This window comes from Rhinolophus sinicus, chromosome 8 (assembly GCF_057876585.1).
Source record: "Rhinolophus sinicus isolate RSI-liver-muscle chromosome 8, RSI-T2T, whole genome shotgun sequence".
In the NCBI taxonomy this organism is placed as follows: Eukaryota; Metazoa; Chordata; class Mammalia; order Chiroptera; family Rhinolophidae; genus Rhinolophus; species Rhinolophus sinicus.
Window position 1 is genome coordinate 8,363,217 of NC_142508.1, and position 10,895 is coordinate 8,374,111.

The 10,895-nt window shown below is 41.1% G+C and overlaps 1 protein-coding gene across 2 annotated transcripts; it reads right to left on the reverse strand.

Annotated features, from left to right (window-relative positions):
- Positions 1-438: 438 nt before the first annotated feature.
- Positions 439-8,827, reverse strand: SSBP1 (single stranded DNA binding protein 1). 2 transcript variants are annotated; one of them, XM_019749874.3, is made up of 8 exons: positions 8,740-8,827; positions 7,994-8,061; positions 5,979-6,039; positions 5,508-5,648; positions 5,206-5,293; positions 3,742-3,830; positions 2,240-2,313; positions 439-749 (listed from the first exon to the last, which is right to left on the reverse strand). In XM_019749874.3, the coding sequence occupies exons 2-7, from the start codon at positions 8,015-8,017 to the stop codon at positions 2,270-2,272; spliced, it is 447 nt and encodes a 148-aa protein (XP_019605433.1). In that variant the 5' UTR covers positions 8,018-8,061; positions 8,740-8,827; the 3' UTR covers positions 439-749; positions 2,240-2,269. The 2 variants fall into 2 exon arrangements, with proteins under 2 accessions (XP_019605433.1, XP_019605434.1); XM_019749875.3 differs by lacking the exon at positions 8,740-8,827 and adding an exon at positions 8,492-8,669.
- Positions 8,828-10,895: the final 2,068 nt, after the last annotated feature.

The window sequence follows — 10,895 nt, forward strand, 5'->3', positions numbered from 1 at the left end:
TTAGGATCTGATTATTTTGCAAGGGGAAGCCTCCTCACTCCAGATCACGTAGTCTGCTCTACTGCCGGGGGGGCCTAAGGACAAGACTGCTCTTCTTCACCTACGTGCTCCTTTCCTTAACTGGGGCTATTAAGTCAGGGGCCTCATGAGGGACTAAAACTAAACTATTTGATGGACAAATGTGCTTATATTCACTGATTGCTAAGCTTTAGTTACATTTTATGTTCTGGTTCCCTCTCCAAACTTAGATAGAAGGAAACATAGGCTAAAAGCCTGAAGGACTGAGGGAGCAGGAGTAAGGTTGTCCTTCTATCTACTTGCAGTGGAAGGTCATCTAAGAGAAAGGATAAGAGTAAAGAGCTGATCATGTATAGAGACACAAAGGTTAAGAATGTGTACGTTAGTAAGGATTCGGTTTCACTGCAAAGCACAAGTATGTGGCTTAAACAAGGAAGAGATTTATTTGTGTCTCCGAAAGAAGTCCAGATGCAGACCGTCCAGGACAGGGTGGTGGTTCCATGGTCATCACAGCTCCCAGCTTCTTCTGTCTTCCATCCTGAAGATCGTCTCCTGGTCCAAGATGGCTCCTGGAGATCCAGTCATCATGTCCACATTTCAGACAAGCAAAAGCCAGATGAGAGTCTGGAGAAGCACAAAGGATGAGCCTCCCAACAGAGTCAGCTCATTTAAGGAACTTTACTGGAAGCACCACCAAATGGCTTCTGCTTGTAACCCTTAGCAACCCTTAACTGCAAAGGAGAATAAAAACGCAGTATTTTAGCTGTGTGCACTGTTACCCCCACTAAAATACAGGTTCTGTAAACGTAGACAGGATAATGGGTATTGGGGTATATTAACCATGTTTCTTGTTTTCTGTGTTTTACGATACATGGACATCTTGGGGCCTACAGAAACTGCCCCCTCCCCAGGTTAGCTAATTCCCAGAAATAACAAATGACTTGCCCACAAGCGTGCCTTTGATATGCAAAGCAGCCGATCCTGAGCCAAACGCTCACGAGCCCCCTGTCATCAGGCTCCTGCAGGCTACTCCTCAGCCCAAACCACCCCAGAGCCTGGTGCCTGACACCCAGGGACCACGCCCATAGCCCAGACCCTGCTGAAAACGATTCACTGTCCACTCCTGAACTTCGACACTCTGAAGTGGACAGCCTGCTGTGTTATCAGCCAACCTCTACAACACTGCAGCAAACTAGCAGGCAGACCTGGGGAGCACGGAGGCAAACATGAAGAAGTAAAACACGCACGGAAAAACTGAGTGTATTGTATGTAGTCTTTGTCGGTAAGTTAGTAGTAGCTATTTCCAGACTCTTATAATAAAAAATAATTGTTCGTACACATGATCTATATGTGCATCAAGAGATCATGTGGAAAAGTAACAGGAAAAGGTAATACCTGAGTCTCTAACCTAGGGAGGCAATGTCAAAGGTTGCTCAGGTGACTTCCCCGAGAGTTCCGGGTGAGACTAGAAGGATAAAGAACAGGGGCTCAGGGAACCAGAGAACAGTGGAACCAGAGGCCCTGTCATCACCTGGACTTGAACTATTTCATCCCTGGTCATACGGTAGGTCTTTACTGCTGTAAATGCTACTTCATAAATGCTACTAGTGAAATTGTCCCCAAAACAAAGTTGTGAAAAAGGTAGGTTAGTCTGGAAGCTGTTTAGGTTAGATGCCGAGCACTACTCAGCAACCTCCTTCAATTTGGCCTAAAGCTCAATAGCCCATTAGGGTCACGCATCTGCAACGATGTATCGAGTGTCTTTTCTATGCCAAGCACTGTTAAGGTGCAGGTACACAGAGAAGACACAGTCCTTGCCTTCGAGTCTACACAGCAAACAGATAAGAAAATCAATATTTTCAACAGTGGGATAAGTGCCTGACATAGAGTGATGTACCATAAACACTGAGGGGCTGAATCAACACTGTAACAGAAGGGTGCACAAAACACAAGGGGTCTTCCCGAAGGCACTTACCCCTTGGCCATCACACAGATGAACCTGAAAATTCACTATTTTGTATACTTGTACATAGAAACCATCTCTAAAAGAATAAATTACTAGTGAATGCCATATTAGACAGGAACTGCCAAGGTTGATGGCATAAAAAGGGGAGGGGGGGTGACAGGAGAAATAGTATCACTCATTTTATATAAAACAATATTTTAATTCTTGTCCTTAGAAACTATAAAGACTATACATGATTTGGAAATGAGACTGTACCAAACACTGTCCAAAGACGAATCGTCCACTCTATGCCTTCTCTTTTGTCTGGTCACTCAGAAATATAATGTTATCTGTAAAGAAAACAAAGTATAAGTATTATTTTCAGAACTCTTTCTTCATCCCATTTAATCATTCCTCTTTAATACATACACATTTCAGTGCTGTTAACGAAAAGGATTTTAGACAAATTCTTAAAATATTAAGTAACTCTTGCCATGTTCATGAGAAGTATTAAACAGACATAATAATGGAGCTAAAAGCTGGGCTTTGGCCGTTTGTCAACAATTCAGACCTTGTTAGAAGAAGTGGGGTATTTTTTGTCTTCCCTGAAGACAGTTAAGGTCTTCTCAGCAATAACTTTCTACAGAAGAACTAGTCACAAATTTCAGCGCTTGCAATGCTCAGACAGACGCCATGAAACCAGGTAGCAGCGTCTGTCTTGCACAGAGGAGGACCAAGGCATAACATCCACATGCGGGAGGTATGGAGGAAGAACACAGTTCAATACAGGGCCTTGTTAGCAAAGATAACTTTATGTATATTTTTAAGTTCAGTCTGAACACTCACATAGAAGACATTTTATTTTTAAATTTTAACACAGAATGACCTTTATATACTCATTCTTCGGAAAGCTTTTACTAATCAATATTACAGAGAGAGCATTTTTAACTGAGAACATCAGACATTGCTCTTAAAATGATGCCCCAGATGGAGTTAGTTTAGGATGAGTGAAGGAAAAGAGTTAAGTCGTATTTCCTATATAACTCCGAAAGATCCAGATTCAAAAACTTTAGAATTATTCAAAATGGTTATTATATAATGACTATTTGTTCATGACTACAGTCTCCTAAAAAGAGAGTATTTTGGTGCAGAAGTGCAATTTCAGAAGAGATCACCAGACCTGCATCACTGTGTATAGGCAAGAGTGCCACCCACTGGTCATTATTTTTAAGATGCAGACAGGATCCCTAGGTGAAAAAAGTATGGCCTATAAAACAGATCAACCAAATTAAACTCTACTTCCTTCAAGTCAAATGTTACTAAAGATCTATTCCCTTTTACTATTAGCCATAAACCTATGCCAATTGCTCAATCACCCATGCTCGTGTTTAAAACAAAAGCATCGTACCAAAAAGGTACTGAATAAATCTGCACGAATGTCTAATGCCACTCACAGTAATGTAACTGGATGTTGGCACAAGCTTCTCCCTGGTTAGGTCATGTCCATCAAAGATACTAAAGTTTTTCTAACTCCAAACACTAAGAACTGGCAGGGACAGTTCAATTTATACTACATTCTACTCACTGCTACTTGTGAACTAAAACTATGAGTAGAGATAATTTTCTAAATAGATAAATGTAGAAACCTTTAGCAAGCCCACAAACCACTCAGACTCCTCCTGGTGAGGATTACACCCCCCACTGAAGTTACTTATAACACAGCCAAGCTTTTAAAGAAGGGGAGGGGGAAAGAACAGCTGTTGGCACACGCTTCTTACCAGCTATGATCGTTGTTGCTTGTCGCCTCACATTATTTTTATCTGTGTATTCACCATAGTCTACTTTTCCTTCCACATAAATTCGAGACCTAAAATAAATTGAATTTACATTTTTTAGTCTAGAGATTCTAATGTTTTACGAGAGAGCGTAATGAGTATACACTAAGGATGAAACATATAATCACACGCACCCTCATTTTTACTACCATTTCTCAAAGTTCAGAATTATGAGTACTAAAACAAAAGGTTCACACAGATTTCACAAATCTAGGTAAAAAGGACAATGTTTTCATCCTTGAATTGACTGTGGTCCTTAAGAAAGTTCAAATTAAATAAAAATACTGTTCAAAATCTTAAGCCAAATTTTTTTTTTTTTTTTGAAAAAGTAACCATAAGACCAAGAAAATGAAAGGGTAACCTAGTGGCATCCTTTAAATCTCTAGAATTGATTCCAATGAGTCGTTTTCCATTACTTTTGATTTTGGACTCCCTAACCGATTTGTTGATTTTCACTTATTTTTCAGTTCCTATCATTGAGGTTCATGAACTTATTCCCAAGGGACTTAGAACAAAATTCAAAATAGAATTTTTCAACTTAGTGTTTCACTCGGAATTAATTACTAAGACTATTTCTGCACTATCTGGAAGGGTGAGCTAGAACACAAGCATAACACACCAGTAGATGCAATTGCATATTGACATTTTCCTTGAAATTTCCTACATGTGCTTATATGTGTGTATTGCATGCATTCTTACATACATATGTAAAGGACAACCAAGGTACATATGAAGAAAGGTATGGAGTTATTGAAAAGAAACTGAAATTTTAGTCACTGAAATTATTTTTCATGAAATATGTTTTGTTTCTATAAAACAAGTACATTTCTAAATAATCGCTGGGAATACAACTGCTGGTCAACACACCCTATTGTTCTGTGGGTTTGGAAAAGACACTCTTTATAGACAATCAATCCAAGCATTCCAAAAGGGACTACTATATAAAACTGTCAGATATAAAAAAAACTGCTGTGAATATGACCATAATGCCTCACGGTGTCAGGCCTGACACATTTCAGATCCTCCGCTAAGGACGTCATGTAGAGGACAAGAGGCACGACGCCTGCAGCTGTGCAGCATGGGAACTCCTAAAAGCCTGCGCTGCACCTGCTTCCACGATACTAAATACACTCTGCCTTCCCTCCAGTCTCAGCTGCTTCTATTTCTGTACAAACCCTACTTTCCTACATTGTAAGACTAAACCTGGTTTTATACACCTTTGAATTAGTCATACATAACAACACACCATGCATACAGTATTAGGCACTGAACAAATATCTCGAGTAAATATACAGTAATTAGTAGTACTCAGGAACAAAGACGTTACACATTCCAGGTGTCCATGAGAACACCTGTTATCAGTTTTTGAACCATTCCAGCTGTAAGATTCTTCCTTCCTCAACTTACCCCTTTTTCACATACTGATATGCTACATCTCTGAGGCCTGGTCGGAATACTGAAATTCTGTGCCATGTTGTCTTTTGACTGACATCACCTACGTCACAAAAATAGGAAACACGGTTACAAATGCCGGCAGACAGAACAAATGCCAAAAGACCACATACCCAGCAAAACCAATATCACAATTCCTAAGAGAACACAATAAAGGTAGAGAAGATCCTTTGTAAAAGCAGCTTATCTCTAATTAGGTAATTGACAGTAAACTATTTATCGCTGACAAGAGTGAAAGCCTAGTCTTTTATACTCACCCATCTGGTATGCTTCATTGTCTCCGGATTTCCACATCTCATTTGTTGCTAGAGAAAATATTGTGACTGGGTTTTTCCCTTCCACCTGCCTCATGACAGGGTCCTGACCCACTCGCCCAAGTAACTGCACACGATTCAGGGCTGAAACACATGTGTCGATAAAATGAGACTGAGAGAAATGTCCAGAAGAGGAAGAGCTACAAATCCTTCAACTTCAATCTCCGCATTAAGCAAAACCCAAGTTCTCGATCAGAAAGTAAGTTTTAAGGGGCAAACAGAGGAAGGCTGGGAGGGAAAAGGAGGGTTAACAAAAAAGTAGAAAACATTCCTAAGACAAAGTAGCCCCATAAAACAAACAGTAAGCTCTTCGCTTTATCTTAAATTCTTCTTTAAAATACCTTTACACGTGTGAGAGAATATTAGCACACTACTAAAAATAACAGACTTTAAACTTGGAAATGAGCTACTTACATCTTTCGAGAACCAAGCTGCTGGCTACTTCAGACTCATGTCTTACAAACTGATGAAGCACCTAAAGTGGAACAAATAAGTAAAATGGCTATAACTGTTCAGAATTTTGGGGGGAAGGCAAACACAAACAGAAGATCGGCTCACATTTCGTCACCATCTAGTCGGCAGCTCCTATAACGTACACCCTCAGAAGAGAAGAGATGTGCGTCCCTTGTTCTCCCCTCACACAGTGAGAGAGGACCACGTAACACTTATAGGCAGCCTACTATAGAAGCCCTAAGGTACAAAGGACGTACTAAAGAGCCCGCCCAAGAAAGTTAATTTATAGTCCTCTCCTGTTTCTTTTGTGGCAACCCTCCCGATTATGGAGCTTCTGTGGTTGCACACAATAGGTAAAACGAAATATACGCTGGGAAAATTCATGTTTTCAAGGAAGCAGATAAATGTGGTTCTTTGATAAGGTATAAAGATATAACTGTCCAAATCAGTTTGTCAGAGAAAGGTAGTCGCTGCCACATCACAACGGCACTCAATGATCCTAACAGTTATTGTTACTTGATGCTAGCTAAGTGCTTTACCTCCTATCGGTTAATCCTCAGGATAAAACTATAAACTGCAAAATTATCCCCACTTTAGAGAAGAAAAAAGTAAAGTCCAGAGAAGTTAAGCAACTTGCCCAAAATCCTACAGAAATTAAGTAGCAAGTCACACCTAGAACCAGGGCCGTCTGACACCAAGGGTGCTGCCTTTCCCAACGCCCTCTGCTGCCTCCTTAAAAACATTCTACTCAAGGGCTATTGCCCAGATATGAGTACATATCACTGGGCACAACACTGGTTTCAGAGTCCAGAGAGCTAACCATGACATCAGAGAAACATATGTCAAGTGACGGCACTGTTAATATAAAAAGCAGTTGTCCACCAATCAAATGAACACCCATTCCTGGGAGACTATTGGCTATGGAATCCCATCACCGTGTTTTGGGACAGTGGGTGGGTGAGAAGATAAAGATGTCAGTTACAACATAATAAAGGATCAAGATGGTAACTAGTATCTGTGTCATCATTCCGGAAATGTACTAATGTGAGTGCTCACATGAGCCAGGCTTGCTAATAAATCTTACAGAATAATAATGTTTCATTTGTGGCACACAAAAATCAAGACCCAAGGGAGAAGCAGAAATATGAAAAGAATTTTTAACTGGGACAATTTTTTTTTAATTTCACTTTTTTTGTATCTGGTTTTAAAGATATCTTAATAGGTATTAAGATAGTAGTAATTTTTCCAAGTTTTATATTTACACACACAAATGTAAAATACGTAGAGGTTAAAATGGGGTTCCAAGAATGCAGAGTCAATTCTCCAGTAGAGTGAAGAGAACAGGTTTCCTGGAGGAACTGATTCTTCAGTAGTCTTAACAGGATGGGGAGAAAAAGAGAAATGTTATAAAAGAGACTCTACAGAACACGGGGCCCCAACGTGGCAAGTAAGGAGAAAGCGCAGCCTCCGCAGGCCAGACTGTCTGGAGAGATGACAAGTTAGATCGGGTGGAATGAGAAAGAATTTGGACACAGTACATTTGTGGTGATGCTGAGACGTCAGCTACTCGCCTCAGTGTGGGGAGAGGGTGTGGGAGGCAGCTGACAACAGAGGAGGCAGGGAGACAGCAAAGGAACCACACGCCTTATAGGAAAATGCTGGAACAAGGAGTCTCACAGCCTCTGGATCAATAAAGCCTTTAAATGCTCTCGAACTGATCTAATGCAAGTAACACGTGTTGAAAAGTAATGACTCCTACTATGCATGTGAGCAAACTAGAAAACTTTTGTTTTGTTTTACTGAGCATTATTTTTCAGGGAACATTATTCTGTTCCCAACACTCCGTATCGAACGAGGACACGTAAAATAATGGATGGGCTCAGAGGTCTGCTGCCTCTGCCGTCAAAAGCCTGAAGAAACCTGATCACCAAGATTGATAATAACACGTCTCAGCACTAATATGGGAAAGGGATTACCTGTAATACAGGTCTTCGAAACATGGCTTCTGTTTTGCTTTCCCTGCAATTCAATCTTTAGTCTTTCCCTAAAGGGAGGAAAAAAAGAAACGAATACCTCTTATAGAAATAGCACAGGTTCACTGATCCCAAATTCCTAACCGCATTCCTGATTTTTATGCAAACCTTTTGACTATAATACATCAACATTCCTGCACATTTGACTAGGATTTCTCCCCCCCCCCCAAAAAAAAACAACCCTTATCCCTTGTGTCCTTTTTGATCCCCCTTCACTTCCTCTTCCTCCAACCTATACCAAAAAAAAAAAAAAAAAAAAATCTTATTCTGAGTTGTTGTCATTTCCATTCCACTGTCTTCTCCAATTCTGTTAAAATGTAGGCTCCTTAGGACAGGGATTTTTGTCGAATGTATTCACTGCTAAATCCAATCCCCCTCAAGCAGTTCCTAACACATAGGAAGGGCTCAAAAAATACTACAATATCATCAAGAGACTTAAACCTGAAACTTGTTGCTGCCAAAATCACAGCCTCCACACCCGTGAGCAAAGACTGAGACGCGTGGGCTCCCCGACCTCCCCACCAGGATGGGCCGCCGCCCTTTCTCAAAGCGGCGCTCGCAGCCAACCACGCAGGGAGGTGAGAGGAAGCCGCGAAGCCCTCCATACACGTTTAAAAAGAAGGGACAGACACCCACGCGGCACCGCTCGAACACCTCGCACAGGACTCATGCCTCCCTCCCTCCCTCACCTGACGTTCTAGCCGGACAGCCTTGGGGAAGGGAGTCACTTCCGGCTGCGGCCGTGACGCAAGAATCGCGAGAAGCAGGAAAAACCGGAAAGTCCGCGACGTGCGTCGTAGAAACGGGGCCGGCCAACGCCAGGAGAAACACGCCCCCCTTAACGCGTTAGTTCCGGAAGATTTTTTTCCCGATGAGAGCAGGTTAAGACAACGCCGCCAAGTGGTGACTGTGGCTGATTTCAAGTGTATAATGAAATTATTTGATGAGGTTCCCAACTGGCTCCAGGAGGGGACAAGGTAGGCGACACGAAGGATAGCTCCGCCTCTGGGAAAAACTAGAACGCTCCAGGCCTCCTAAAGAAAAAAATGAGAAAAAGGAGTGGGTATAGAGCTGAGAGCGCCAAATACTTTATAAGGTCAAATTAATGCGAAAATCTGTGCTGAACAACAACAACAAAATTAAATTTTAATTAAATATAAGATTTGAGCCATATTTGTTCCTGAGGCAGAAGGGAAAATGTGCACCCTGCTCCTATATTTTCATGTGTTTAAATTTTTTTTCCAGAATATGAAAGTACTTGAAATACTGAATATTTGAAAAGTACGTGTATTAAAACTCACCACATTGTTTTAAGTTTAAATACTTTATTTATACCCAAACAAGAATTTATTATATAAGTTTACTTTCCAGGCTTTAATGGAAGTACGTCGATCAATATTTTCAAAATCTACTTATTTTCTTATTTTCAGTTGCAAGAATTGGCATGTTTGGCAATTTTTCTCGACCAAGTGGCCATCTTTAATCATTTCAATTAAGTTCAGCTTACTGATCTTGTCTTGATTTAAAATTCTGGTATTTTATTCAACATGGATTTTTAAATTATAATCTTTTAAAATATTGCATTAAAGGATCGTTCATCTGGATGGCTGGGTTTTTTAGCACCTCTTCAATTGTGCCTCATTCACCCTAAACATGGTCCTGGTAACAAAGAGGGGTACGGCGCCCCACAGATTGCAGAACACAGGCCAGAGGGGCCTCCCGTGCCCTCTCTATTTCCTGGTCTTGGCACTGGTCAGCTTCTAGAAAAGGAAGGTACCCTCATTCTAACATGCAAATTTCCTCAGGACCCTACTTAAAATCATTCAATGGCCCATTCTTGTCTTTCAAGGGAAAAATATGAACTGCTTAACATGGTTTCCAACACATGCCTTAACACGCTCATAAAAGTCTGACTTACTAGTTGGTGTTGTCGACGCAAGAAACGTCCAAACCTGTAGAGAATTTTTGTGAATTTACTGAGCTAAACTGACGACAAAGACCAGGGAGCAAGATCTCAAATGCTCTGGAGAAGGGCAGTTTTGCAGCTTATTTTATATATTAGAAACAAAGGAGAGGTAATGAAGGTGCATGAAATCCATCGGTGGGAGATGAAGGAGGCGGGAGAAAGCATGGAGGGGGTGGAATCTCTAGGACTGGATAAAAGACAAAATGGGGAAACACACGTCTTTTACATTAGTGGGACAGGGTAGTTAATAATTAACATTCACAGCACATAGAGATGGTATGCAGGCAACAAGATAACAGTGAGGGCTTCTGTGGCCAGATGCTCTGGTGGTCTTGTGCTCTGGTGCTGGAGATTGTGCCTTTGAGGAAAAGGAAATTACTCTGACAGTTCAAATGTATGCAAAAGAAGAATGGAGAGGGCTCACTTAACGGAAATATTGACCTTTGCTAAGGAAGCTGTGGACCTGGGATGTGGCCACCAGTTATGACCTGCTCAGTTAGGAATTTGTGATCGGACCCTCCTGGGTGGTTACTTTTGGTCACCGAGCATATCAGGCCTGCCGTGTGGCCCCCCTGAGCTTGTCAGGTTGATTGCAGAGCCCCTTTTCCATTCACAGAATATTTCTAGATGCTTAGCTCCATTTTACTTCCACCTTCACCAGGTTCAGTTCCTGAAATGCCATTGTTAACCAGTAAAGATTTGAGGCTGTAAAACAAATTAAAAGTTTATTTGGGGTCTACATGGGCCCTACTTCCTTGATAGCCTCCTGACTCTATTTTAAGTGACTCTCTTAGGAATGTTTATTCCATTTTATTTTTTTCCCATTGTCACCATATTATAACGGAACACTGTCTTTGGGCTTTGTACAGGTATCCATCA